Source organism: Thunnus thynnus, chromosome 9, assembly GCF_963924715.1.
Source record: "Thunnus thynnus chromosome 9, fThuThy2.1, whole genome shotgun sequence".
Taxonomy (NCBI): domain Eukaryota; kingdom Metazoa; phylum Chordata; class Actinopteri; order Scombriformes; family Scombridae; genus Thunnus; species Thunnus thynnus.
Window position 1 is genome coordinate 21,375,526 of NC_089525.1, and position 27,853 is coordinate 21,403,378.

The 27,853-nt window shown below is 41.5% G+C and overlaps 1 protein-coding gene across 6 annotated transcripts in view; it reads left to right on the forward strand.

Annotated features, from left to right (window-relative positions):
* bcorl1 (BCL6 corepressor-like 1) overlaps window positions 1–23,065 on the forward strand; it is a 33,297-nt gene extending 10,232 nt beyond the window's left edge. Inside the window, exons 1-13 of one of the 6 annotated variants that reach the window (XM_067599658.1) lie at window positions 4,229–4,378; window positions 5,493–5,603; window positions 7,686–7,771; window positions 7,868–10,474; window positions 10,774–10,906; window positions 11,238–11,708; window positions 13,496–13,683; window positions 13,911–14,177; window positions 14,296–14,462; window positions 16,914–17,059; window positions 18,599–18,676; window positions 19,978–20,149; window positions 21,234–23,065. In XM_067599658.1, the coding sequence (XP_067455759.1) occupies window positions 7,766–7,771; window positions 7,868–10,474; window positions 10,774–10,906; window positions 11,238–11,708; window positions 13,496–13,683; window positions 13,911–14,177; window positions 14,296–14,462; window positions 16,914–17,059; window positions 18,599–18,676; window positions 19,978–20,149; window positions 21,234–21,591 (4,593 nt within the window). In that variant the 5' untranslated portion in view covers window positions 4,229–4,378; window positions 5,493–5,603; window positions 7,686–7,765 and the 3' untranslated portion in view covers window positions 21,592–23,065. Of the gene's footprint in view, window positions 1–626; window positions 867–1,347; window positions 2,327–4,225; window positions 4,379–5,492; window positions 5,604–7,685; window positions 7,772–7,867; window positions 10,475–10,773; window positions 10,907–11,237; window positions 11,709–13,495; window positions 13,684–13,910; window positions 14,178–14,295; window positions 14,463–16,913; window positions 17,060–18,598; window positions 18,677–19,977; window positions 20,150–21,233 lie in introns of those variants that run through there. The other 5 variants (XM_067599660.1, XM_067599661.1, XM_067599657.1 and 2 more) reach the window with 5 other exon arrangements.
* Window positions 23,066–27,853: the final 4,788 nt, after the last annotated feature.

Consider the following 27,853-nt stretch of genomic DNA (forward strand, 5'->3'; position numbering starts at 1 on the left):
ACTCATTTTAATGTAGATTTACTGTAGCTTAGGTCTGCAACTGTAGGAAAAAATAAGTGATATCAAGAGCAATAAAACATGATTGGGACATCCCTACTTTTTACTGAGCTCTTTGACTTTACAACAAAAGCCCTGGGCTTCAGGGACCCTCGCTCCTGAGGCCCCTGAACCTGTCAAGGTAGTCCTGTTCAATAATCCAGCCATGGAAATAAAATATTAAATGAGGCTACATTTGTATTTGATTTTAAACATCCTAATTTTTCAACAGTGGACATAAAGTCAGACTGCAGTGTAAGTGCGATGATGAATTGGGCTGTAGATGTTGGTGTCAAAGTCTAAATGGCAAAAGAAGATGTGTTTTTGAAGTTGTGATGATTAAACAGTGTGCAAAGTATAATTTTCAGCTTGAAAGCTGACAAACACTATATTTTATTAATGTATGGTCACTGTAATTGGACTTGAAGACATTCTTTGTCAAAATGTCCTCCAAGCAGCATATGTAAGTCTCTATTGTGTATATGGAGTAAAAAGCGACAGAGTCTGCCCCACAGGGAATATTTATCTGACTCCAGCGAAGTCCCCCTGCAATTAAAAGATTCAAGCCCACCGAAGCAGCAGTCTATTTGTTATTCACCTGTAGGGCTTTACCCGGCGCTAGGACCCAGGGTGCGCGATTTTCATCTCCAGCTGCTGCAGACCAAAAACTGGCAATAAGGGAAGATCGCGAGGACAAGCCAAAATTACATACTGTATTCATTCTACTTTAAAATCACATCCCTGGCCCCGCACGGAAGCCTCTCTGTAGACAACAATCGCTTGTTGCGCTGTGTGCAGGCTTTGTGGCTGTAGACAGCTCGGAGCGCAAGGTAAGACGGTGCAATACCATGCGATTACTAATAACAAAGGCGTTACGGGCGAGCAGGGGGCATTAAAGGGGGCATTGCACAACGCTATTGAGGGCGAGTAAAACTCTTCCAAACTTTGACCTGGATATCTGTATTTTCTAGTTGTCGGTGTCTTGCAGGAGCCACAGTAGTTGCGGTGATGTCTCGCTGTTATCCCGCGGCATTATGTAGGATCGTGTCACATGTATGCTATGGAGAGCCAAGTTGTGTGTCGAGATGACATACATGAGTCCGCTTGTCCATGCGTGTCGGCTGTGGATGCAGTCGGCTATCCAAACGCTGACACAGTAACTATATATGAAGTGATGTATTTCAATGTTAGACTGATAATTTGACATCATCTGGACGGCGCATCGGGCCATCCATTAACCTGGCAAATAAGAAGAATCACCCTTGACTGTTTCAGTGATCGGCTGCCATCCTCCCCTCGTTTGTTGTAGAATAATTCATTACTTATACCAAGATGGAAGAATAATGCGCTTGATTTTTACTCAGCGTTCACCCCCCGCCGCCTTTCCAACCTCGACATTCAATATTGACCAGGTGAACCACGAACTTAGACGGGACATCCTCGTCGCTATAAACCATGGCGGCCTAAATAGGGTCGATAATCTCCAATATGACTCACAGATAGATGACCATGTATGCCCACTTTGAAGACGACATTCTTCAAAAATCAGGCCTTCGAAATAAACAACGTGCCTTCATCTGTGCTATCGCAGTTGTATTCCGCACATATAGTGCATGTGCGGAATACCACATCCCCGCTCGAGAGATTTATAATTGCATGCATAACAAGTTTTTTTTTTAATCCCACCGCTTCAGACATCCGATGTGGAGCCTGTGAACCAAACTCGTCTATAATTGGTGAAGCCCCGAGCAGCCGGTCACTACCGGGATAGCTCTTGCTATCGTTGAGGTCTCCGGGTTACCCCCGGCTCACACACAATGCGATGTGTCAGCTGCCGAGTTTGTGATACTCCTGCTTTATGCCGACACGGTGCTCTACGGCGTTCCCCTTTTTTCTGATCGGCGTTTTTGGTTTCCTAATTTCACATTTGGCCATCTGTCAACGATTTGGCTGCTTGCACGCAGCCATTACTGGGCGAATGGCGAAGGGCATGTTAGAGGCTCTCACACACCGATCCACTCAGCGATAGGAAAGCAGCGAAATAGTTTCAGCTCGTACTGCTCTCGGCGGATGGACAGGATCGTTGTCCTGCACCGCCTTAGTGGTCAGGAACGACACAGATCGTGCATGGTTGTAAACAAACTCTTTTACTCGCACGACGATGTCAGACTCGCTGTAAGTGCACGGTTATTTCCTCACCACCACAAGTGTTGAGAAAAGTAGGAAATTTTGTTGGCCTAAAGGAGTGGATACCCTTGTAAACAGCAGGCCTGCTGCTCGCAGGATCCAGGTAAGACAAGTGGCCTAATTACACCAGGGTAACCTGTGCTGCTTAACTACTGTGCCAAAATGTGATTATGGAATAAGAGAGCTCCACATTCAGTCACTGTTTTTCTTTGGGGGAGAATCAGACAAGTCTAAGTACAAAATTATTGACTGATTTGATGTTTCAAACTTTTATCTGTTTGCCTGTGTGTGGCTGGAAGTGGCAGATGTGTTGTCATTCAGCTCAGAAGAACAAAATACGAGTTGTTGGTCCACAGCTCATTTGTCTTTGTTTTGCAGACATAGTCACATTTCAGTTAAAGAGAAGCTGATCTTTTGTTTCAGTGTGAACTTGTTCAGAGTGATTAAAAAGTTGTAAGCAAAAGAGGATTTAATTCTATTACAAATGGTGTAATTATGTAAATATGATATCACCTTCACAGGAGGTTCATTTGTGCATCATTTTATCTGTTAGACTTGTTGGCTGTTTGTGTCTGAATGTGTAGAGTTGCTGTTTTAAACATGTTTGTTTTGTTGTCAGCAGGATGATGGGTACTGTCTTTATGAATTTGCCCAGCATGTCTTAATTGTGAGCAAAATTGTCTGGTGGAGAACTGAAAGACGGCTAAAATTTAGTCATGTCCAAATTGTAGTTTAATCATGTGCCTGAATCCAGTTAAAACCTGACCTAATATAAGAACAGGAAATGTCATTTTGACACACTGCACTGCAAGATGTGGATGACGGTGAATTGAAAATGCACTGCAGAGTGAATGGCCTTTTTCTTTGTCTTTGTTAATATAAATAATCAGTGTCTGTTAGAGGCAGCACTGACAAGATGTCTTCACACTGTCATAACCTGTCTGGTCAACCTATGGGGAAATTGTGAAACTTGGGTTCAGTACGGTTGGGATGTAGTCAGTCTTACTGACAAACAGTGAATGATGAAAAAGTTGTCTTTCTATTTATTTTGGATTAATTTTGTGTTTGTGCATTTTCAATGAATGGCAGCAAGAATTTGGAGGTAGATAAATAATAGACTACTGGCTTCACAGATCCCTAATCTCACCCAGGACTGAAGAATAAAGCTCATTTCATATAATGAGAAGACACAAGTGGGTTTTTTGCTAAAACAGCCCGCTGTCCCCTTGTAAGCAAATGTTTTGTTGTTCCAGGTCTCTTAATACAACTGAGCTAATGGAGGTCAGCGCTGGGGGCCCTGCAGTCACAGCCAAACCTCATTAGTCTATGGCATCAGCACAAATTATCAATACTTCCTTAAAGGTTACATGCCTCACATTGTCACAGCCTTTTGAAATCCTACATGGAAATGTGTATGAAAGACTTGAACGTTGACTGTCCCCCCCATCATCTCAGAGCTAGTACATCAGTCTGCAGCCTACAGCATGCAACTGGAGTCCCTCCAACACCCGGAGTCTTGCTTCCTCGTGTTAATTCCCCTGCAACAGACCCAAACCTCTCCCACTCTTTTTTATATTTTGGCAATTCCGTTCAGCAACCATCACCCACTCCTCCGACTCTGTTAATTGGCCTGATTGGCCGCTGAAACGCGCACACCCGTCCAGTCCCACTCGGAGCCTCCTTTGGTTAAGAAAATACAGTTTATTACTTCGTTACCCCGATAAGCCTTTTCAGTTTAGCGCACCGTTACACTCTTTGGTCGCGATCCCCTATTCCCCTTGAGCGACTGGAGCTCGCGTTGCATGCCGGTACCTGCAGTCCTTACCCCTCCCAGCCTCTCCAGCGTCTAATCCTGGGCGTGGATAGCCGAGCACTACATCTCCCATGATGAAACCGTGCACCCTTCTGCCCCTCTCTCACTCACTCTCTCTCTCTCTCCCACCAGACTGGAGACTGGAGATACGGAACGGACTGTCTTGACGACCCCCCCACCCTCCCCTCCTCCTCCTCCCTCCTTCCCTCCCGCCCCCCCGGACCTTTAGAGCCGAAAACCGTCGAGATTAGTGAGCAGCCACGGACGGCAGAGGCGAAAGGCTGGACACGGCCGTATCCGAGTCGTCCCTGTACGACGTTCACATGCCATCTGGATGAGCGGGTTCGTAACTGTTTGTGTCATTGGACATCTTTTATCTCGCCTGCTGATTAGCTTTGCCATTATTCAATATTTCTGAGAGAGAGAGAGAGAGTCTTTACGGGGGTGGGGGGGGGGTGGTGGTGGTGGTGGTGGCGGTGGGGAGGAGGAGAGGAGAGGCTTCGTGGGTCGGGGGGCTCTCGGTGAATGCCTTTCAGTCAGTCCACCAAAGGGGCCGATACGAGACGGGAGCACTACACATTAGGTCGGCCGGGGATAAATAACAGTAGCCTGCCTCAACATGTAAAGCACCGGGAGTAAATGCGAGGGCTTCGCGGAGACTCCGCTGCGCAGGGAGCTGGAAACCTACTCATGGTGGTGGTGGTCAGCGGAGTTAAATATATTGTTTGCCCTCTCTTTTTTTTCGAGGCAGTGGTGACCGCTCCAGCAGCACAAGCCTGCGTAATAAGTTGTGTCGCCCACCCCGGTGTTAGTTGTCCAGCTGGCTACTTTTTTTTCTCCTCTCATTTGCGAGTAACTCAATGCAGTCAGCTTCTGTGTTATCAGCGGCTGAAATTGATTATTTGTTTGTTTAAAAAAAAAAAACGTCCACAGGCGGACAGTGTTACTTTGTCGGGTGTTCGCGGGCTGATGAAACAGGATAATGGTCGTCAGGAGTTTTGTGTTTGGCTCTTCTCTCTTGTTTTCTGTGTGGCTTTGCATTCGTGTTGACTTACCTTATCAGGCGGAGATGTGACACATTGTGCTCCCTGCGACACATCCAAGCTCTCTCTCCTCTCACTTGCTAATAATCCCCCCCCCCCCAGCCCACAAAAAAACAAAACAAAACATGTGTCTTTTCATCTCGAAAAACATTTAAAAAATTTATTCAGACAGAAAGGGAGTCCGTTTGTTGCCTGTGTTTGTTGTCTGTGGATGGACTGACCACCTGAGAGCCAGTTGCCATTCTCCTCATTATGGTAACTGTTCGCCATCTCCAGCGAGAGAGAAAAGAGAGAAAGAGAGCGACCCGGAGCTCTCCAGAGTTTTTCCGTGCTGATATTCACAACAGAGGAAAACGCGATGTTTTCAGAGTGCCACAACATGCATGTGGTCTCATTGTGTGCACTTTTTTCAGATGTGACACCGGGACGTGTGCTGGACAATGAGCTTGACCGGGTTGGGAAGTAGGCTACAAGCTGAGTGACAGAATAATGTTGGTTTCTTCGAGGCTTGTTTCTTCTCAAAGGTAATGTCAGGCCTGACTTTGTTTCGTCTTGAGCGGCGTTGCCCACGGCGTGTGTGTGTGTGTGCGGACTACTGCATACATTTATTGGCCTACATCAGAGCGGATGAATTCAAATGTTGTGACGGAGTAGACCGCGTTATGATCGCAGCACAAAGACAAACTAGCTGTGAGCAACTGTTGTGGTATGATGATGAGTGCAGACCCTCCTTGCACTGAGCGGTATATCTGCATCGCTGGATCCCTTTCAGTCCGTGTTCGCATATTCCAGCAGAGATGTTGTGTCTGTCATTATGTGCACAATATTTGTTATGTTTGACTGACTCCAGGGTGAAACATTTTCCATTCCACCCCCTAAAGCTTTGACATAGATTTTTTTTTTGGCTCGTCCCTTTTTGTTGTCGTCTCATTTACTTGCAGATGCGCTCGTGTGCGCTCACCTCTACCCTCGTACCAGGGGCTGTCCTAGCGTGTGTCGCCTGTGTATGTGAGAGTGTTTGAAATGTTTGTGTCCAGATGAAGTCAAGCTTGATTAACTGTTTGTTTATTATTATTATTGTTATTATTATTATTATTATTATTATTGATAGTTTTGTGGATGGTTAGGATTGTTTTATTCTGATGTGAAAACGTCTTTTGTGGGAGTTTCAATAGAAAAGAAATTAGGGGGAATTTTATGTCTAATTTAAGACAAGACTGATGACCTACACGATTAAAGAACTGCCTTTAACTGAGATGGGCAGCTTTATTGTAATCATAAATAATCCCATAAGGAGGAGTGCCTCCAACTACCCAGTTATATACACTATATCCCTGAACCATATAGGCAATTAGCAAAACTTTGAATGATCTATTTTGCACCACAATGCATTGCTTGATCAGAGCAGAGCACAATGAGGCAACAGTATAGGATCATTTGAGCCATCACAGCTGATTACCACTAATGGATTGATTATGAACAGGCCGACAGAGGACAGGCACAGTGGCCAAAGGGGTCACATGACCCCTAAGCAAGACCCTCTGTTTGATTGTTATAAGTATGTCTTATTGGAAAATCACAGGGTTCAGTCAAAACTAAGGGTGTTCCGGTCACCTTTTTTATTCCAGTACTTTAATGTTGAGTATCTTCTGATGAAGTGTATCATCTTATATTTGTTTTTGTTATATTTTTGTACATTTTTTTTCCTAATACAGCTGCACTGAGCACAATTAGGCTGTGGTAATCCCACATTAAAATTAGCAAAACAAGGTAAATATTTCTGACAGTTGTATGAGTTAAATAAATTGCATCAAAGGTTCCTTTTGATGGTTTCCTGTAATATTCAATATCCAGTAGTATTTTTGTGTGTATATATATATATATATATATATATATATATATATATATATATATAAACTGTGGAGAGGGGTGTCAGTGTGATGGATCTGCTGTGGCAGGAGGGTTTTGGGAGGATTTCATCTCGACATCTTCATCTCTTTCATCTCTTCATTTCTTCTCTTCATCTCCAACCTGAACAAAATAGTTTCAACTAACAAACTTACTGAGTCAGTGTAAAAGTAGAGTCAAGGGTGATCTGGAAAATGGAAAAAAAAACATGTAAAACAGCCATAAACTATGTGGAGGATGATCTGGTAGTTAGGAATGGTGGGCTTTCATGTGTCTTTGCCCAGGCTGACCCATTTGGTCTCATTTCACTCGCTGAAAATCTCCTTTTTTATTAAAGATAATTTGGTTTCTTGGTCGATTAACACTGATAAACTGTTGTGTTCCCCGCTTGTAAACAAATAAAGCCAAAAGTAACAACACAACAGATACGTTCCTCAGTTAACCTCCCTTCTCTTTGCTACCCTGATATATCTCCCTGCTTGGAGGAAATTGTAACATATCTGGCCTCTGAGCCCATCTCAAAGAAGGGAAGTTTTCAATTGCCCAATGTTGGTTACTCTGAATCAATTACCGTTGCATAGAATAGACCTTATTCCTTCATGGAGGATTAAATGAAAGTCTTTTGTGTAATTGAAACGAGACTAGCAATATCACTGATCACATTAAGTGTTCTTTTTTCTCCTCTGTGTATTCTGCAGCATATCACTGTATTTCAAGGAAAACTCTCACCTGACTGACTCAGCTACCCTCTGAGGCATGTTGTGATAAAGAAACACCTATGCAGGTAATTGTTTTTTTATTACAGTTAGATTACTAGATTAGAGCATTATTTTCTCTTATCTAATTAACACTGGCTTCATGAACTTCTCTTATTACTCAGGTGGATCCTACACTAATGAATGTTGGGGATGGAGGCACGGTGAGCAGAGAGATCAGTGCTCCAAATAAAGCGTCTACTAGTATGGTGGGAAATCCCCCCCAGACGCTACCCCCTGAGTTTAGAGGAGATGTTACCCTCAGTCAGCAAAACAAGACCACTCCAACAACAGACTGTAAGACAGTGAAAGCTTGCCCGGACACTAGCAATTACAACCACAGCCCTGAGCTTTCTCCACCTCAACAGCCCAACAATGCACCAATGTCAGGCTCAGCCCTCACCAGCTCAGAGAAGAGAGCAGAGAAAAGGGCAGAGGCCCCTAAACTCAAGGCTGATGGTGCTGGGGTCTTCCCAACTCCTCAGTGGTCAAGTGGTGTAAAAGTCAGCCGGGAGGAGTCGCTCAATCCCTGTCACAGCAATGTGACATCCAGTAAGAAATCACACACGCAAACACAATCTGTGCAAAGTGCTCCGCCTGGGTTTCAGTGCTCCACCATGTTTAAACCAGCCCAGCCTGTTGCCTTCCTTCCTTCCACCAATTTTTCCTCTCCACTTTGTAAAATCACTCTTCCACCAGCATTGGGTCAGATTGCAGCACTGAGAGAAGCCACAGCCAATCAGTTTCAGAAAGAAATTCAGCCTCAAAGCTCAGGTGTCGGAGGGACACCTCTCATGCGGACCTACCCCTATCCGTTCTCTGTGGGCCGGACTCCAGCTGCAGAGAAAAAAGCGTCAACCTCCAAACTTAAATCTAACCACTCATCAAGTAAAAACACCAAATCTGCTGGAGAGCATAAGTCTTTAGCTTCGGTGGTAGCCTCACCAGCTATCGCCCTACCGTTGCAGCACCCATCATTACCTTCTGCAGCACCCACCCACTACACGTTGTCTCCCACCGCTGCCATTTGCTGTGGCTCTGCACTGGCCAGCATCACCTCTCAGAGCAGACTGTTGAACCATGTGGAGAAGGGCAACAGCTTAGACAAGACAACCATGGGCTCTCTGAAAACAACACCCCCCTCTGCTTCAGAGGACCATACAGTAGCTTGCTCGATAGAACCAAGGGATGTACCTCTTGATTTGTCTGCTAAATCAAAACGTCCAAAATGCATAAATGACCCTCCAGTTTCTATGATGGAGCCTCATAATAATGAGTCAAATCAGAGAGATTTTCTGAACTCAAAGAGGACTCATTCTACATCTTATAGTTCAGCTGTGCAATACCCTATCTTACCCAATACACACAGAAATGGATCACATCAAAAGCAATTAAATAGGCCTCAAAATCACCAGGTCCCTGAATCTAAACCATCTTGGGGCAAGGGATCTTCACAAGACCCCATAAAGAACATCCCTGGAACTTATGTGGGTGTTGCTAGCCCCATACTGGCTTCTACCCTTCGGGGCAAAGATGGAAAAGGGACTTTTGCAGATGAATTTCAGAGTTTTGCTAAGCAGGAGTTTATATCTATAATTGACCAAGGAGAACATCTGGCCTCAGGAGGAAAGAAGCCATCCTGTCTGATGAAGGGCAACCAACATGCTCATAGTGTTAAACACGTTAAAAACACCAGCACAGCCATAATTAAAAACAGTCCCATTAAAGGAGCCCTAACGACTGCCCTGTCAAGCTCTGCCAATGCTCAGATTCATCAGAAATCTGGAACTGGCAAATCAGCAGTGCCATACTCTACCACTGCTGTCAGTCCAGCTTGGCAACAGCCGTCTCATCTTCCACACCAAGCGTCCTCCGTTCAGAGAAAACTCTCACAAGGATCCCTAAAAACCAAGACCGCCGCAGCTGAAGAAGGATCTAAGTTTCAGAGTGCCCATCAGAGCCCGTCCAATACTGAGGATGATAAGTGGGAGAGAATGTCTCCGCTCTCTAACCTTGCGTCCATTGTAAAGCAACAAGCTCTTGAAACAACAGCACTGACAGGCAAGGGTAATAATCAAGCTCCACCTGTTGCATCAAGAAAAGCTGACGTTCTGAATCTGCTCACAGGGAGCCAGGACGCTCAGTCCAAACATTCTTCTGCTTTTGAATTCCCACCATACTGGTCTGCGGAAAAATGGCCTGGTGTGCCATCTCAAGGGGATTCAACTCAAGCTATTAAGAGACTTGAAAAGGCGAATGCAACTGAGCCTTTGGAGAATAATACTGAGATACACACCAGTCAGGGAGAACACATGGGACTACAAGCGAAGCAAAGCTCCTCAAAGCCCGCAGGCCAGTCTCATATCTTTGGAAGCAATGCATCAACAAACGGGAACAGGATGGAGAGCAAACTAGCCCAGGTGTTAGAGGGGGAGATATTGAAGAAAGAAAGTGGGGCGTCAGAAAGTCCTCCCAGTGAAAAATTGGAAGGCATAGTGGCGTCTATTCTCACGGGCCAGTGCACGGGGGGAGGCGACAAGTTTGAGAAGAAAACAAACGGAACCAAAGAGGAGTCGCCAACCAAAGCAAAAGCTGCTGCCATCAAACAAAAGAAAACCAGTCCTAAGAAGCCAGTAAAGGAGAAGTCACCAACAGACCCATCGAAGAAGGCTGCAGGAAAGAAAAAGCAAGACACGGAAAGTACTCCTACCAAAGTGTCTTGCCAAAAGAAGGTAGAGTATCCAATGTGTATGTGTTTAAGTATTATTAATGCCTAAATGGTCTTTGTGTATTTCTTATTATCTTCCTGTGGTAGAATTTTAAGAAAATGATTAAGAATCTTTCCATATAACCAGATCTTGACTAATGAATTGCACATATACTGTATACTCTTTCATAATATGAATCCATGACTGATGATTTCTTCCAAGGGCTTATGTGAGTCTGTTACCTGCTCTACATCACCATGAAAGCCTTGCGATCAATAGCATCCAATACAGCGCGCTCACTCTGTCCCCTGTGTATTTTTCAGCAGAAGAAACGATGTGCACCTGTGCTGGAGAAGAGTCTATCAGCAGGAAAACTTTCTCCACAGAGTAAAGAGCAAACTCCAAGGGACAAGATCAGTCCCAAAAAGGTTGAGCAATCAACCCGCAACAAACCAGGTATAGTCTTTGTTTCTTAAAAGCCAGTGACATTTACAGCCTCGAAAAGTTCACACAGCATGCCCAAATTTCTGATATCTATCGCAAATTTAGTGATGCTCAGTTGTGTCAGACATGTAACCTTGTATTGAGCTTATGGTAAAAATTACTTTTAGTTCTAGAGATAAATACCCTTCAGTCAGCCTGTGTAGTATGGTAGTTTGTTGCAGACAGAAAATATCTCACTTATTGTCTGGATGGAATTCTTTTGATGCCACAGAAAAGATGTCTCACTCATACCCGTATGCGTAGAAGCTGGTGTGAGAGTAACAATCAAATGTGATTTAATCAGTTGCAGATAGCGGCAGCAGTCCTCAGAGTGTAGAGACTCCAGTCTCTTTGAATAGCTCTGCCATATCCAGCAAGGAGACTGATGCTACAGACAGCTCCTTCCCAAGACTGAGGAGAGGACGACGGCGAGCTGATGAGGCCAGACTAGACCTCTGGGGCTTTGCAACACCTTCTCCTCCACCTCCGCAAATTCCTCCTCCTCCAGCTTCCCCATCACCCCCTCCAACTGCCACCCAACCCGCCCGCCGTCCAAGAGGGAGGCCTCGCTCAAACCCCTTGCCAGAGCGAGTTTTTCAAGGCAAGGGCAAGACAGCCAGCGCGGAGGGTGACACCCCTGCTCACAAGAAACGCCGGCGCTGCCGTAGCAAAAAGTATCAGACAGGGGAGTACATCACTGAGAAAGATAAGTTGGAAGATGGAGAGCACCTTGAAGAATCTGACACCCTAAGACAGGACAGGGGAACTGCATCAGGTACGTAGTGTCTCTTCAGGGATCAGTTGAGTTTCCAGTTAACTGTTTCCAGCCCGGTTTTAATTAAAAGTGCAGATGTTAGTTACGGATGTAATGAGAACAATAGAGAAAGAAACATTATTTCACGTTTGAGTGTATCAGCTTCAAGTATTCAATCCAGGGCTGAAAAGTTGATTGAATAGCTGACTTACAGAAAGTTATAACAGTAATTTTGGTTATAAAATATTCAATTGATTATTATCAAGTAAACGCACCAAACATGAGTTGGTAAAAGCTTCAGAAATAAGCCTGTTTTTTCTGTTTTATACCATAATAAAATGAATCCCTTTGTGGCAGCTGACCAGACTAAGGGACAAAATATTTGGTCATGGTTGTATTATTTCTAACGTTTCATAGATTAAGTGATTCTACGTCTTTTAAGGAAGTAACTGATAAATGAATCTCTACTGACAATAGTTGAAGCCCTGTTACCGTCTGTGGGACAAACATGCAGCCACTGGACTGCACCTGCACCCTTAAGACTGTCAGCTGATGTAAAGAAGCAAGCACACTAGATTCAAAGTCTGTTAACCTTGATATTCTATAAATGTGTTGTCCTTGTATTTTATGCTGTCAAATGGCCAAATTTAGAAGTCAGATTGGATTGTTAGAAATATATTTTAAACATAATTACTGCCTTTATAATTAAGGTATAAAGAAGGCTCACCAAAACAGTATAAAATGACTGTTTACACTGTCAGTCAATAGTGGACTTGGACTGATGATTCACAACTGACTGTGAGAAATCTCAGCTTGGGGCTTACGTATATAAAACATATTATATATACAATATATCAATGAGGATATTCAACAGTACATTGGATGAAAATTACTAAAAAAAAGTATTGAAATTACACAACAACTGTATTTATGTATGTCAAATATAAAATAGAGCTTCAACTAACATTTATTTTCATTATCAATTAATTTACTGATTATGTTCTTGATTTATCATTTTATCTATATCAGAAATTAGTGAAAAATGCCTGTTATAATTTCTTAGAGGTCATTGTGACATCTTCAAATGTCTTCTTTTGTCTGATCAAAAGTCAGAAGATATTCAGTTTACTGTTTTGTGTGACACAGAAAAGCCTCAAATACTCAAATTTGAGGGGCTGAAACCAGCAAATGTTTGCCATTTTTACATTTAAAGAAAAAGACTAAAACAGTAATTCTTTTATCAAAATACTTGCCAGTTAATTTTCTGTTGATCGACAGATTAATCGACTAATCATTGCGGCTTTAATTTTGAATTCAATTTAACTCCTAAAGAACAAGACATATTACGAAGAGAACACATTGTGCATTTTGCATTTTATATTTATGAGTGCTAAATGTGTGTCACAAACATAAGACCATATGCACAGTGTGTATAGAAAGTGTCAATATGTACAAGCAGAGAACTCACAATATGACAAATGTTGCCTGACACAGATTAGCCCAGAGCGCAGGATTGCAAAAAGCACAACAGAGCAGCTCGTATACACAGTGTAGGTCCCCTCCTTCAACTCATAGATGGCTAAAGCTGTTAGTGCAGGAAGCGCAGCCTTGTCTGACATTAGCGCAAAAGAGCACTTTAAATCCTCCATGCTGCATGTTTGCCAGATGAGCAAGAGGCTCCGTAGCTGCGTCACTTTATCATAGATGAGATGTGTGATGTTTTGTATGAGGTTGAAATATAAAGATTGTATAGTTTTCTTATCTGTGTGGTATCACTCAGGATAACCAAATCCAAACTGTCATTTCAGATTCACAGACGGATCAGTGTCCGAGTCCTACTGCCTCCAGTCCAGAGCCTCCTCCACGGAGACCCTCTTTCACTCGCTCAGGGTCGGTCCGCTACCAGGAAAGCGAGGTTTCTCCCGAGTCCAATGACAAGCCTTCAGGGAAGAGGAAGTTCAAAAGCAAGCACTTATGTGACAGTGATGAGCAGAAGGTAAGATGCTCGCTGATGTTGGGTTGGCCTACAGCACATTTCAAATCATACAGAGTTGAAAGGAGAAAGGTACAGTGTGCTATGAATATATTAGCTTACAATGCCCCCCTGTGGCTGGATACATGCTATGTTTGTGATTGCTTATGATGGCAGCTGGTTTTTATACAGTACAGGCTCATGATAAGATCCCAATTCACAGTACTCTAATCAATAAATATTTATTTTAGATTAAGACCAAACGCAGCAGCTTGGGCAAACGTGGTGCTTCACTCGCCCTGGATGATGATGGTGCTGATGTAAAAAGAACAGAAAGCCCCCTACCCACTGCAAAAAGTTTGCCATCATCTCCATCCAATAAGAAAAACTCATCAGGAAGAAGCAGCGGTTCAGAGTCTCCACCCAAAAGGCCTGTTCCTCCAGAGGTGCGTCGGCTGATCGTCAATAAAAATGCCGGAGAGACTTTGCTGCAACGCGCTGCCCGCTTAGGCTATCAGGTAAAATCCCACCTGTTTACTTGAGTTGTAAAGCTGACCTGAATTAAAAATAGGCAGTTTGCCACTTTGAAACATGCTTATGTGACACAGTCCATCCGTCATTCCTCTGTTTTTGCAGGATGTTGTTCAGTACTGTCTTGAAAAGGACATCAGGGAGGTCAATCGGCGCGACAACGCCGGTTACACGGCTCTCCATGAGGCGTCCTCTCGAGGCTGGACCCAGATTGTCCAGATGCTGCTGAAACACGGAGCAGATGTGAACTGTAGTGCCCAGGATGGAACGCGGTGAGGCTTCACGGTGCATGACTGAGAGCTGTGATTCATGTAAAATTACATTATGAAACAGAAGTGGAGTAATACTGATTTTCTGGTCAAAATATTAGAGCTGCAACGATTAGTTGATTAATCGATTACTCGATCGAAAGAAAATTAATCTACAACTATTGTGATAATCGATTTAATAACATTTGCTAGTTCCATCTTCTTAAATGTGAGAATTTGACATGTTTCTTTGTCACACATGATAGTGAACTGAATATCTTTGGGTTTTTGACCGTTGGTCAAATAAAACAAGACATTTGAAGTTATTACCTTGAGCTGTGGGAACTTGTAAAGGACGTTTTTCACTATTTGCTGACATTTTATAGACAAAGCAGTGAATCGATGAAACAAGAACATGGTATCACAGTTTGTTGTAACTGTTTGTCAGTTGTAATCTTGACTCTCCTGTAAGATTACACCTTCAGCAGGTGTAAGGAGCAGTAATTAACCAACTGACACACTCACTGAGAAATTGTCTTATGATATAAATGAAGATTATATACTGGTTTAAAAGCTTGATGAGATGTTCTTCCTGTTGTCTGAGTCTAGTAAAGTTTCCAGTCAGTGGAGTTTACCTCATTATACTCCGACAGTGACACAAATGTTATAACTCATAAGAAAGTATTTGAAAGTTAATCTTACTTTTGTCTTAATGTTGTAAATCCCACTCGTCTGATACTCCATATATAGTAGCTTTGCATTTCTGGTTTACAGTTATACGATTTTTAATCATTTTTAATTTCATATTTCATTTCCTGATAATGTTGATTCACCAAACATTTTTTGCCAAATAACTTAATTTTGCGCTCAAAGTTTAAAAATGTAAGCTGTTGTTAAAACGGAACAATGATGTTTGACTACAGTAGAACGCCGCAGTCATTCGTCATCCTCATAAAATCCTTTTGTTTTTGTGAGCATCACATAGGCTACTGATACAGTATCAGTGTTTCAAACTAAATACTTGCCACAGACGTGCTGCAACAACAGATTAATGCTTAAAATATAAATGATTTATTTCAATTAAATATTCTTCAGCCGAAATCGGCACAGAAAATAACATTTGATGTGGTCAAAGCAGGAAAGTCAGTAGATCAGTCTGCAGTGATCTATAATTGAATGTGGGTGATTCTTACAATATCTGCTGTCCACAGCTGCTTTATACTGTATGAAAAGCTTCTCCCTCAGTTCATTAAATCCCTGCAGCATCTGAAAGCAGCAGGACTGATATGTTGATAAATCTGATTTAGAGAAGCGCCGCGCCAGAGCGCAGTGTCATTACGCACGACCGTTCATTGTGTTTACCTTCATTTAATCACCTGATGACACCAGGCTGCTACAGAATAACCAAACACACCTCTACACACATCAGACTGGTCGGTTATAACTCAATATTCTGATTTTTTTTTAGGAAGGAGACATCAAGTTAGCAGCTCATCAGCCTCTTTTCCAAGTTTCTTTTCAGCAAAAGTAGCGTCTCATGTTTTATCCTTGAAACACATTGCGATGCAAATGCTGTTGAGTAACATTAATACTAAACTATGTGACCATTTATGAGGTGAGATACATTAGAATTATTGCTGAAATAGCGTCTGTCTGATAAAATCATATAAACATCTTCACCAAATCAATTTCCTTATTTTTTATTTCTATCATTATTATTGTAACTGATGAAAAAACTACTCCATCTGTCTTTGGCTGCAGATTTGTGGTGATGTTTGTTCATGTCGTGACATTTCCTGAAGCTTTCCGCTTGTTGAGCTGTCGTTATCATGTTTAACTGATTGGCACAACTGTTTCAGAGCTATGAGAGCAGTGACTGAGAGACTATTAAATCATCACCACAGCCGCTGATCTGTATTCACCTTCACTCAGCCCTTTCGCACGCTGCGCTGCTACACACACCAAATACACCAAATACACACCAAAATAGCAGGTGTGCATGGAGACGTCCACACAGTCCGTGCTCCTAAGACCTACCTCGCTGTGCTTGGCATTTATTATTCAAATTTCGACTGAGGGTGCAAAATATTAAACTGAGGGTGCAGTGCATGCTTTTGCATCCTCAAGAACCGAGCCTGGCCACTGAGGAGGAACGTTTACAGACATTTACTATAAAATAAAGAAAGATGTCATTGATTAGGATAGATGATGATTAGTAAAGACGCCGTCACCTGATTTCACCTATTTCACATATCTCTCTTACTGACATGTAAACTAATCTATAGCGACAGCTGTAGCTAGTGGTTATGTTATAATATCACTACCATACCGACACATCGCCAGTGCGCTAGAATGGCAATCTGGTTGCCATGGTAATGAGTTATGTCCGACTATTAACCACACCCTTTAGAAAGAACATTAACCATTAAACACTGGTCGTAGTGGGGGCTATAAAGGTATTTGTTCTTTCCGCAGGCCCCTTCATGATGCAGTGGCGAGTGATAACCTACCAATCGTCTGGTTGCTTCTCAACCACGGTGCGGACCCGACTCTGGCCACCTACTCCGGACACACACCGGTCAAACTGGCACACAGCCCGAGCATGAAGACCTTCCTCACAGGTAAGCACTTCCTGCTCCTTTTTATTAGCCTCCTTTTCCATCTGTAGAACAAGTTCTGAATAAATAGACACGTTTCCAAATCGTGAAAACACTGCTTTACCCCCGGCTAAATTCATTTTTCAGATCATCAGCAAACACTTCAGACACAATAAACAACGCAGCACAAAGGCTATAATAAAACTAATTGAATTGAGGCATGAAAATAAACAACACAAATCTGAGCCTGCCAGCTTTACAGTCACCCATCATGCAATGTGTCAACACATGAGTAAACTGTGTGCCCACTCCATCATCCACATCACATTTTAGACGTTGAGTAATAAACAATACAGGTTGTATATCCTGCTCCCACATGCAGGATGCAAGAGAAACATACTGCGAAGTCTTACATCCACGCGGGTCTGGACATTAACTACCGGAACTACTTGTTGTTTAATCATGCGGCTCTCGTTTATTTCTCCGAAAACTGAAATCTGAAAGAATTTTTGAGAGGCTGACGTTGCCAAGTAGGTATGCTATTGATAAAGCAGTGGTTGATTAATGGCTGTTAAGAATTTGATTGAGTAATAATATATGACTGACAATGCAGAAAGCTGACGTGACAATATTTATTCATCGTTTCCATACAGTTAAGACACAACAACAGCAGCGCAGTAAAAAGTGAAAGTTCACCTCGACGACGTTCTTTGGAAGTTTGAGTTCACACAAACTGTCACAAACACCTGCAGCTCTTTATCTCACCACTTTATTGTGGCTGCTTCTTCTTTTACCAGCCCTCCTCCTTTGTAATATCATCCCCCCCCCTCAAAATTAATCTGCTGACTTTTAATCAGCGAAGAGACGGAGCAGCTGACTCACCCGCGATCACGTCAACACATTTGTATTCTTGAATAAAAACCAGCAGACTTCAGGAAATTTCTTTGCTTGGAGAACATCCTGTGTCAATAGTTTACATAAAGCTTTGGTTGAAGAAAAAAACGTGCATTTTGTGTCGTAAATGCTTTTATTGATTTCTCAGTTATCAATCATGTAGCCGATGATTGATTTAAGGAAATTGCTTTAAAATTGCTTATCTCTTGCTTGTCATAGTGAACCGAGGGGAAGTCCTTTAGCCAGGTCGTTAGACATTTCTTCCTTGTCTGTAATTTATTTTCATGCCATTGTTGACAGTGTTGAACAGTTTTGAGGACCTTTCTGCAGAACTATCGATGTTTAGCGGAGTGTTTAAGTCTCACGCTGTGCATCTCTGGTAAACAGAGTGAGACTCACTAGCTGATACAGAAACTCACACATGCAGCTCATGTTTTCTCCGAGCCACGGTAGACTGCAGACAACCAAACAGACTCGAACATAGACACAAACTATGATCAGTTTTATGATGCTTATTACTGGTTTTGTATTGTCTTATTTTGTTCCATTTCCCTTTTTAGATGACTGAAAATGTCTTTCCACTCCATAGATTCTGCTTGGTCCTGACAAGAGGACAACTCAGGTCAAAATGTAAAACATGGCATTTCTCTTTTTTTTTTTCTTCCTCAGAATATTTCACAGACCTGGAAGGCCGCAGTGAACAGGACCCCACTCTACCCTGGGATTTCTACAGTAGCTCCTTGTTTGGTAAGAAACCTTGAAACGGGAGCTGCAACTTTCTGTCTGTGTATCGATCCATCTGTCAAATTCTCTTTTTCAATTTGTAAACATGGTGGTAAAAAAAAAAAAATGCAGTGGAAGGCTCATTCCTCCGCTGTCCGTGAGGAAGACAAGTTGAAGCCTGTTAGAGCAATGACCAGGTTGCTGCAGGGAAATTGTGCTGGTTTGTAGGCCGGGCTCAGACTCGGCCACTGGGACACAGATGGGCGTTAAGCCTCGTATACCAGCATGAGTGTTGTGTTGTAAACAGCCACGAGGAGCCAGTTATCCAGTTTAGGGAGAACAGAGACTAAAGAGAAAGTGGACTGCAGCTTTTCTGGATAAAATGTAAAGACAAAAGAAAATATTTAAAAGTTTTACAGTTAAACAAAAGAAGTTTTTCTCCACACTTTATCTTCTTTATTAAAATAATTAAAAATGTATGCTTCAGTAATTATGAAGACAAGGACAGAAAGTCTCCACCAAAGCTCTTTCAGTTTTGTCAATTATTTCAACTGATTCCATTAGTTTTTATCACCACCTCTCTGCTCCTTCCCCATCTAGCTGCATTTATTTTATACTTAAACTCTGTACAATAATGTTTTACAAGATGTTTCTCTTCTCTTATGTAGCAAATAAATATTCTTCCAAGGAGGTTGATCATGCTCACCATCACTGCTTTTATATTACCTTCTATCTTTTTTTTTTTTAATTACAAATTTGCTCCAATACCAGTCTTTAATTTGTAAATTCATGTTGTGTTTCTGTCATATCTGTATGTTTTAATAGTAAGTTCATCCCTCCCCTTTATGTTATTTCTGCTGGTGCCTGCAGACAGCGTGACTGCAGATATCAATGTTTTTTTATCTGTCTTCAGAGGCCATTGTGTCATTTAACAACCTCCATAGACTTGAGTCTCACATAGATTATCTCTTAACAGCAAACATTAAGCTTTAATTTGACTTTGTGAAAGTTTGGTGCATTTTGTCCACGTTTTCATATCAGCACGTGCATTAAAAAATCAGTCCTCCAGGAAATAATCCCTCAAAGTGTCACTTCTATATATTATTTTTATTTCCTTGCCTCTTTATGTAGGATGCATTAACTTCGAGCTTTGACGTGATAAATTTTTTCTCACTAACTGATCTCAGTGTCTCTAGCAGTCACTGTGAATCATGTATTATTGTCGGTGTGAAGAAACTGCCCACTAGAGGGCGTCCTAACAGTGTATTACAACAGCTCATTGGCAGCGCTCTTCTCCTCACCTCAGCGGATCTTTTTCCTCTCAGAGACCGACCAGGAGCCGTGCTGGGACTTCTTGCTGTCTGAGCAGAATCAGGAGCTGGAGGAGATCACAACAGCCAACACTGAACGGGACTCGGACAAAGACTGCCTTCTGTTCGAGTTCTCCTCTGAGCCTCTGTTACCCTGCTATCATGTTCAGGTGTCATTAACCCAGGGGTGAGTTCACAAACATGAGAGTCAGTCTTTTTTTTTTATAAATAGAAAGCACACAATGATGCAGACCCCTGCAAAGGCTGCACAATGTTTTAAATTGGTTATTTTAATAACCGAAATTTCATCTGCATTGAAAAATAAATCATTTTGGAGAAGAAACCACAATCATGGTTACATTATACAAGTCACACACTTGACTACTGAGTTATGAGTCATTTAAATTCATGACTCTACTGCCAGCTATAGCAGCAAAATACTATCAAACTTTGCATGTGTCATCTTAATTTGGATGCAGTTGCAGCGTTCCTTCCAGAGTTGCAGTTATTTATGTTAAATAGGCTGTTAATGACTGTAGATACTCGGCTGTGAATCATAACGATACTGCTATAGTTTCATCTTAGAGACTCTGTATTTCACAGAAATACAGTTTTCTGTTTCTGTCCAGCTACTGTCTCAACGTTTCAGCAGCTGAATTATAACATTTAGCTTGTTTTCATTTTTCTTGATTGTTTCACAAAAAGATTGGATCCTACAGTTCTCACAATGCAAATCAGTTGCATCTTTTTGTTACTCATTCTTTGTTAGACCCTCCTCATCTTCTCAAGGATTTCCGTCTCAAAGCATCACATCACACTGGGTTATTTTCTTCAGAAACCTCCTGAGTACAACCTGTGTCCATTAAACTGATCATCATATCTTTTCTCTTTCCATGTTTACTAACTGTTTGTCCTCAAAGTTAGATTTCCTGACATCACAGCTCCTGACTGCAGTGCTTCAAATGTCAGATTTTAGAGTTTCATCAAGTTGATTTTCATAACATATTAGCATCAACTGAAACCAATGGATGTCTAAAAATCAATCTAAAAACTTTGAGTATGATTGCAAAAAGGCATCAGCAGTTTAAAGTAGACATGAGCTGTATTTTAAGGGTAAAACGTGTTGTAAAATGAAAAACTGAGGACATTTCTTAAGGAAGAAATTTGGGTCACAGATATTTATTTGGGGATAATTCATCAAGTATAAAAGGGTCATTATATTTTTTTGTATGTCATTCTTCACACTAACATGTCATATTTCTCTCCTGCAGCTTTTGCAACTGGTTCCTCCTGACAGACGTCTTAAAGCGTCTGAAGATGTCGTCGCGGATTTTCCGGGCGCGTTACCCACACTTGGAGGTTGTGAGCTTGTCTCACACCGAGCTCTGTCGGCAGGTGTCTGTCAGCCAGGTGAGCTCAGCTTTAGCTCCACCCTACAAAGGCAAAAATAAGGAGGACGACGAGAAGGAAGAGGAAGAAGAGGGACTTGTGGAACTGGTGCGTTGTGTACCAGAACTCCAGAGACTACTGGGCTCCTCTATTCACATCCTGCAGGAGGACGAGGAGGAGGAGGAGGAGGAGGAGGAGGGAGAGACGCTGACAAACATAGGGAAACCACGCAGCCGATAGCCTCTTGTGCGCCGCGCTACTCCACCGAGCAGACAAACTGTTTTCCCCGAGTCCTCCCTGCAAGCAGCAGCTCAAAGGAAACCTCTCCGTCCATTGTCATGAGGGTTTTAACTCCAGCTACGATGAAGACTTGACACTCCACCGATAACCTTTGACCTCAGACAGAAGGTGATTAAGTGATCACAGTGACACCACCTCACGGACCTGCACATGGGAGTGGTCAGTGCTGGAAAGCAGCTTTCAGGTTCCTAACTATAGGTATATTTGAATACATGATAACTATTGAGCAAACCTTTTTTAATGATTATGTATGTACATGGTAGTGTATATGTATATCTTGCCATCAGGGTTAACACATTTGGTTATATAAATGTATTCTTGTGGCAAGGGATGGATTATGTTTAGGATTTTTTGTTTGTTCCTGAGGGAAAGCGATATTTTTCTTTCGACGGGAGATAATCCGAGGCTTTTATCTTGGTGAACTCTTGCGTAAAGCCAGCTTAAGGCCAGCTAACAGAGTCAGGGAGGCCAGCGGCCCAGACGGTTTCTCTGTCAACCTGGGAGACCCGGAGACCTGCGGAGAAGAGACCACAGCACATAATCTTCAAACATAATCACCCGTCTAGCTCATAGTCTCATTTCCATCCTTGCGTTTGTCACTTTATCATCCTCATGAGATCATTACTGGACAGATCTAATAGTCACAATGTTTATTTTTTCCTCCACATTTCACAAAGAAAGCCTGAGCGTCACTGTCACTGCTCACAGTATGAAATAATGTTCTTCTGGACCTTGAGATTGAGAGTTTGTTTACAGAACTGGACAGACAGTGTTCTCCACTCCCCAGGTTGCTCTCCTCCTGAACTGATACAGAATCCTGTGGATCTCTCTCAGAGGAAAAGTAGTACCGTCTCTGGAGTCCAGAGCCTGCTCCCGCACTCGAGGAGCGAGACGCCCTCTTTAACTGCAGCCACGACTGTCCCCCAACGTCCCGATATGGTGTTTCCAGATCCCAGAGTGCTTTGTGTTGCAGTGTTTTATTTACACTGTTTGTTGTGCTTAATTTAATAGTCATTAATATATTTGACCTCTTGTGTATCTGACAAGCCTATCTATGAAAAAATTGCTTTGTATGGTTGGTGCTTCATTTTGAAATGTACTTATTAGGATCCCTTTATTCTGAGATTTTCCTCCCTCATTCAAAAACAGTATTTCAAAAAAAAAGCAAAAGTACAGTTTTATTGTACTGGTGCTAAGATAGATTTTGTGTTGACAATCAATGAAGTTTTTGGTTTGAAGTCACAAACTAATAAAAGATATTTAAGATGAAGAGACTTAAGGTGTAAAGAAAGTATAGTTTAACGGGATACAGCAAAGACTGAAAGACTGAGCAGCGTGTGAGATCCTGAAAGAGTCTTTTATTTGATTCTTTTATAAGAAATCAACAAGAATAAAGCATGATTGTGAATCATAATTTTTATCTCTTTGTTTTGTCAAGTAGATTATTATAATGACAGCTGAATTGAATGTTAAGGGCAAAATGTTCTCTCAGTTGTATTTCAAATTATTAGTTTGGCCTCAGATGTTTTACTGAATAAATGTTTTTCTCAATCACAGATAATCTTCCCTCAGAGATCAAGACATTTATCTGAGGGAAACTTTTTTACATTTATCTCACGGTGGTGTTAACAGTTCTGAATCAGCAGGTTAAAAACAGTCAGGTGTCCATATGAACACTGAAAGAGGTTTTCCTCGTAATCGTTCCTCCTGTTCATACTGACTATTAAAAGATCAAATGTGCTTTCAGTGTAAGTGATGGGAGACAAAATCCACAGTGTGTCCACAGTTATTTTGTGCAAAGATGCATTTAAAAGTTGATCTGAAGCTTATATGAGGCTTCAGCAGTCTGAGTTAGTCATATCAAGTGGATATCTGCCACATTTACAGTCTTTTAGCATCAAATTCCCTCTTTGTGTTTCCCTGTTGAGCTGAGGAGGAAGTATAGTAACAAAAAGAGGGACTTTGGCACTAAAAAGACTGTAACGTTGAAAGATATCTACTTTATTTGACTCATTTGGACAACTGAAGGTTTATATTAGCTTCAGATAAACTTTTAAGTACATTTTTGCACAGAAGGAGGCCTGTGGATTGTCCCCATCACTTACAATGTAAGTACATCATGGAGGATCTTCCAATGGTCAGTATGAACAGGAGGAATGATTACAGCAAGAAAAATCAATGTTCATTTGGGCTCCTGACTGTTGTTTTAAGACAGACTTGAATAATTGTGAAACTGTCCTTTAAATAAATTGCATTGAGCGTCACTTTGAGGTCATGGTCAAAGAAATCTGTAGTTTGATTTCTGTTGGGGACCTTTGTTTCAAATCAAGCTCTTGAACAATAATAAAAATGATAAATTGCACAAAAGCAGGGTTGAGGTGTTGACAAAACATCAAAATCTCAACTGGAGGTCTAGTCGCTGGCTTGTTCTGGAGATTTCGACCATGTGACACAGTCTTCATCAGCAGCAGACTGACTCAGTTGTGGAAGAAGTCTGACACTTTCTGAGATTGTTTCAACTGTTGCGTCAAAGGTCGACATTTAAACCAAACAAGAAGTAATCGTGGAAATTTGAACACCCACATCTCCATGACAACTGTGCAAACTCAACCTGCTGACGATGATGCATTATATTAAATTCAAAGTCAGGATTCGATGAGTTCAGTGACCTCATGTTTTCTAGGAACATGTGCTCACAGTGTGGTTTGACCTTATTTTATCCACTAGAGGGAACCAATGACAAAGACTCAGTAAATGTTAAATCTGCTGCCTGCTTCTCTTTCTGCATCTGATCTCACTAAGAACAAATTCATGAGTCAATAGCGGCTTCTTCACTTCACACTCGATTATTGTTTTAATACCTGAAAAATACATTTATACCACATAAACAACTCTGCTATGACAATATGTGAGAGCAAACTACTGCCTGTTGAACTGTTTCCTGCTCTTTTTGGGATCAAGAGAGCATCCAAAAACACTCATGCAAAAACTTACAAATGAGTTTAACAGCAGCTTTTTGCTGTTCGTGACAGTACGGAGCCAAATAGCAGGAGGTGGCATCATGTGAGACATGTTATGACTTCTGTTTAGCCTGCAGGGCAACTGTTCATGTTGGGAAAGTCTGCTCTCAGTAACTAAAACAAACAAAAAGATGAAACATACTTAAAATTCTCATGTTTTTTTCCTCACTTCTCAATTTAATTATATTTCTCATTACAATAAAGAAATATGTATTTAGTAGCAGCATAAATGCTTAAAATTTACACTTAAAGTTCCATTAAATCACATTTACTGATGTATTATCTCTTATATTTATCTTCTATTTTGGAGCTGTGAAGAAATAATTGCCAATATATATGATTTAAACCTATTTTCTGTTTAAAAAAAACTGGATAAAATCAGAAATAGCAAATGAAAGATAAGCTACATGTTTCCCCAGGCCAATAAAACATAATTCAATGTTTGCTCGGGAGCATACGGTCCTCTGCTTGATGTCTCAGTGTGAATGTGAGACGCCGAGATGTTTCATTGTACTGAGACGTGACATACCAGCCCCTCGCAGGGCCCCATGGTACAGAACGTAACCTGTGCGGTCCCCACGAGGTTACTACAGTTCAGTCACGGCAGCGACGGGGCTTCATGTCCCAGCAGTGATTGCGTGCGACTGCTGCCAGATTTGAGCATGTTTGGTGTAGATTTTTATCTTCTACAACTGAATATGAAGACTGGATTTAAAAAAAAAAAAAAAGCTGAGTTCAAGATTTAAAGATAACTTTTGTTGACTTTTTTGAAACCTTTTCTATTGGTTGTAAAGAATATTCAGAAGGTTCAAGCTGTTCCAAGTAAAGTGATCTTATTTGTTAGACGTTTAAGAGGGGAAAATTTGACTCCTATAAATCAAGCCTCATTACATCATACATGTAGTTGAGCTCCCAGGTCCACCCCCTTCACCAAGCCCCTGTCATACCTCGCCGCTCATTGGCCGCCCTTTGTGGGACAGTAGGTTGTGATTGGTTCAAAATGAGGGCAAGTCTGCACAAGACCTACTGACAGACTGACATGGAAAGAGGAAGGGAGGCCAGCCTGTTGCACTGCTCTTACACGGGACACAAAAGGAAAAGAAAGCAGCCTACATCTGTATAGTTTGTATCATGTGTACAACATATATATTGAATCCAAAGGGAGTGTGAGAAAGGGAAGATGTTGTTCTTCATATTTCACTTCATCTAAACTTCCAATTTGAACCAAATCTTTTAAACTAAATAGTGTCTTTTAAATCCAGTTCAATCAAATTGTGCCAATATGCTCCTGAAAAGTCTTTGTGTGTGAGAGTGTGTGTCTGTATATTTATTTGTTATGAAAATTAGTCCTTTCTCAACGCCTCTTGCATTGCCTTGAGTTCACAGAGGACATCTGTTGTCTCTGTTAACGGCGCTTGGATTGGCTTATGTAACACTCCTCTTTGGAAAAAAAAGAAAAAAAAAAAAAAAAAAACCTCAGAAGGGGGAAGTCCTGCTCACTCAGCTCGCATCTAAAGCTAAGCCTGGATACTTCCTTTTTTCTCTCAGTCCCCTTTTGAAAACAGCTCACTGTATTGCCCAGTCGACTGCTGACCAGAATCTTAAACCAGCAGGAATAAACATTGTAATCTGTCTGAATTGTCCTTTGGACGTTTTAGTGCTTGCGAGAGATCAAACTTGCTTTCATCCCATGAGACTTCACAGAGCTCTTTTGTTATGATCAGCAGGATTTAGATTAATGTGTTCTCTCTCCACAGCCAGGAACGTCTGTCTGTGCCTCTACATTACAATGCACATATAAATCAAGTACAGGTATGGGTGTTAAACTGTCCTTTGTTCGTGCTAATATCAACACATCCAATGGTGTTTAATCTATCACTTGTTTCACCCTTACAGCTCTAAATATAACCAGGGGGAAAATATCACATTGTCATGCTTTGGCCCTCTCTCTGTTGCAACGGGGTTGACCTTGTCCAGACATCTGAGTTTGCTTCTGTTTGCAGCCAACGTTTTCAGCCCGCCTGCACATGCTCAGCAAAACCAATCACCCTGATATGCTAATGACGTCTGGTTAAAGTTGAGAAACTTTACACTTGCACAACTAGAACTAGAACATTTCAGGAGAAAAACAAAGTGAAAAACAAAATGCAATGTCCTAAAATGTTTATTCTTTGCGTGTGAGATATGATATGAGAGTTGCAGTCGAAGCATTGAAAGGAGCTGAAAACATTTTAAATTGGTTAAAAGAAAGAAGCTGAAATAACAGTTGAAAAATAAAAGCTAAAAGCTGTTAAACGTGATAAATACAATCTGGTTAAAACTGATTAACTTTGCACTTTGTATTTCAAGCTACATAAAGGTTAAACAAACCAGAAAAGACTAAAGTGTTGTTATTTAAACTGGAAATTGCAGGTGCAAACACTATAAACAGGTTAAAACGTCTTAAAATGCTAACTTTTTACTTGTGAATTATTGAAATGCACTTACAGGAGCTAAAGTCTCAACTGAAGCAGAAGCACTCACATGAAGTATAATCGCTAAACGCATGTGAAATTTTAATGTAAGCACTGTATGAAATTGAGTCGCTGGTTTGCATGTAAGTGCTGAAAAAGGTGAAGAGCTCAAAGCAGCTGAAATGTCAGTTTTACATGTGAGCACTGACAGCAAGTGAAATCAGATGAAGTGTAGTTGCTGCTAAATGTGAGCATGTATGTGAGCTGAAAGTAGTTAAACTGTCAGCTAAAGTTTAAGAGTTAAAATGTCAGCCGGGATTTTACGACTTTGAAAAGTTATCACGCTGGCAACTATTTTATCTTTCACCTTGATGATTGTGAGGTAAACAGTAAAAATGCGCCTTCGTGTTATAAAGTATTCCACCAGGATTGTGCGCTAGCATGCGTTTGATCGGCCACTGCAGCGTCTTGCATCATCTCTTTGTCTGAACGCAGTCTTAGAGTTGAAAACAGTTGAAATCAGTGAAGTGTATCTGTTGATAGCAGGTGAGATTACAGTTTAAACGCTGTGGGAAGCTGATTTGCCTGTTTGTATTTACGCACTGAAAGATGTTGAATTAGCAGTTGAAAAGTAAACACTGAAAGCAGTTAAACTGTCAACTGAAGAGCAAGAGCTGAAAGTTGCTGAAATGTCTGCTGACATGAAAGCAGTTGAAACATCACTAAGAG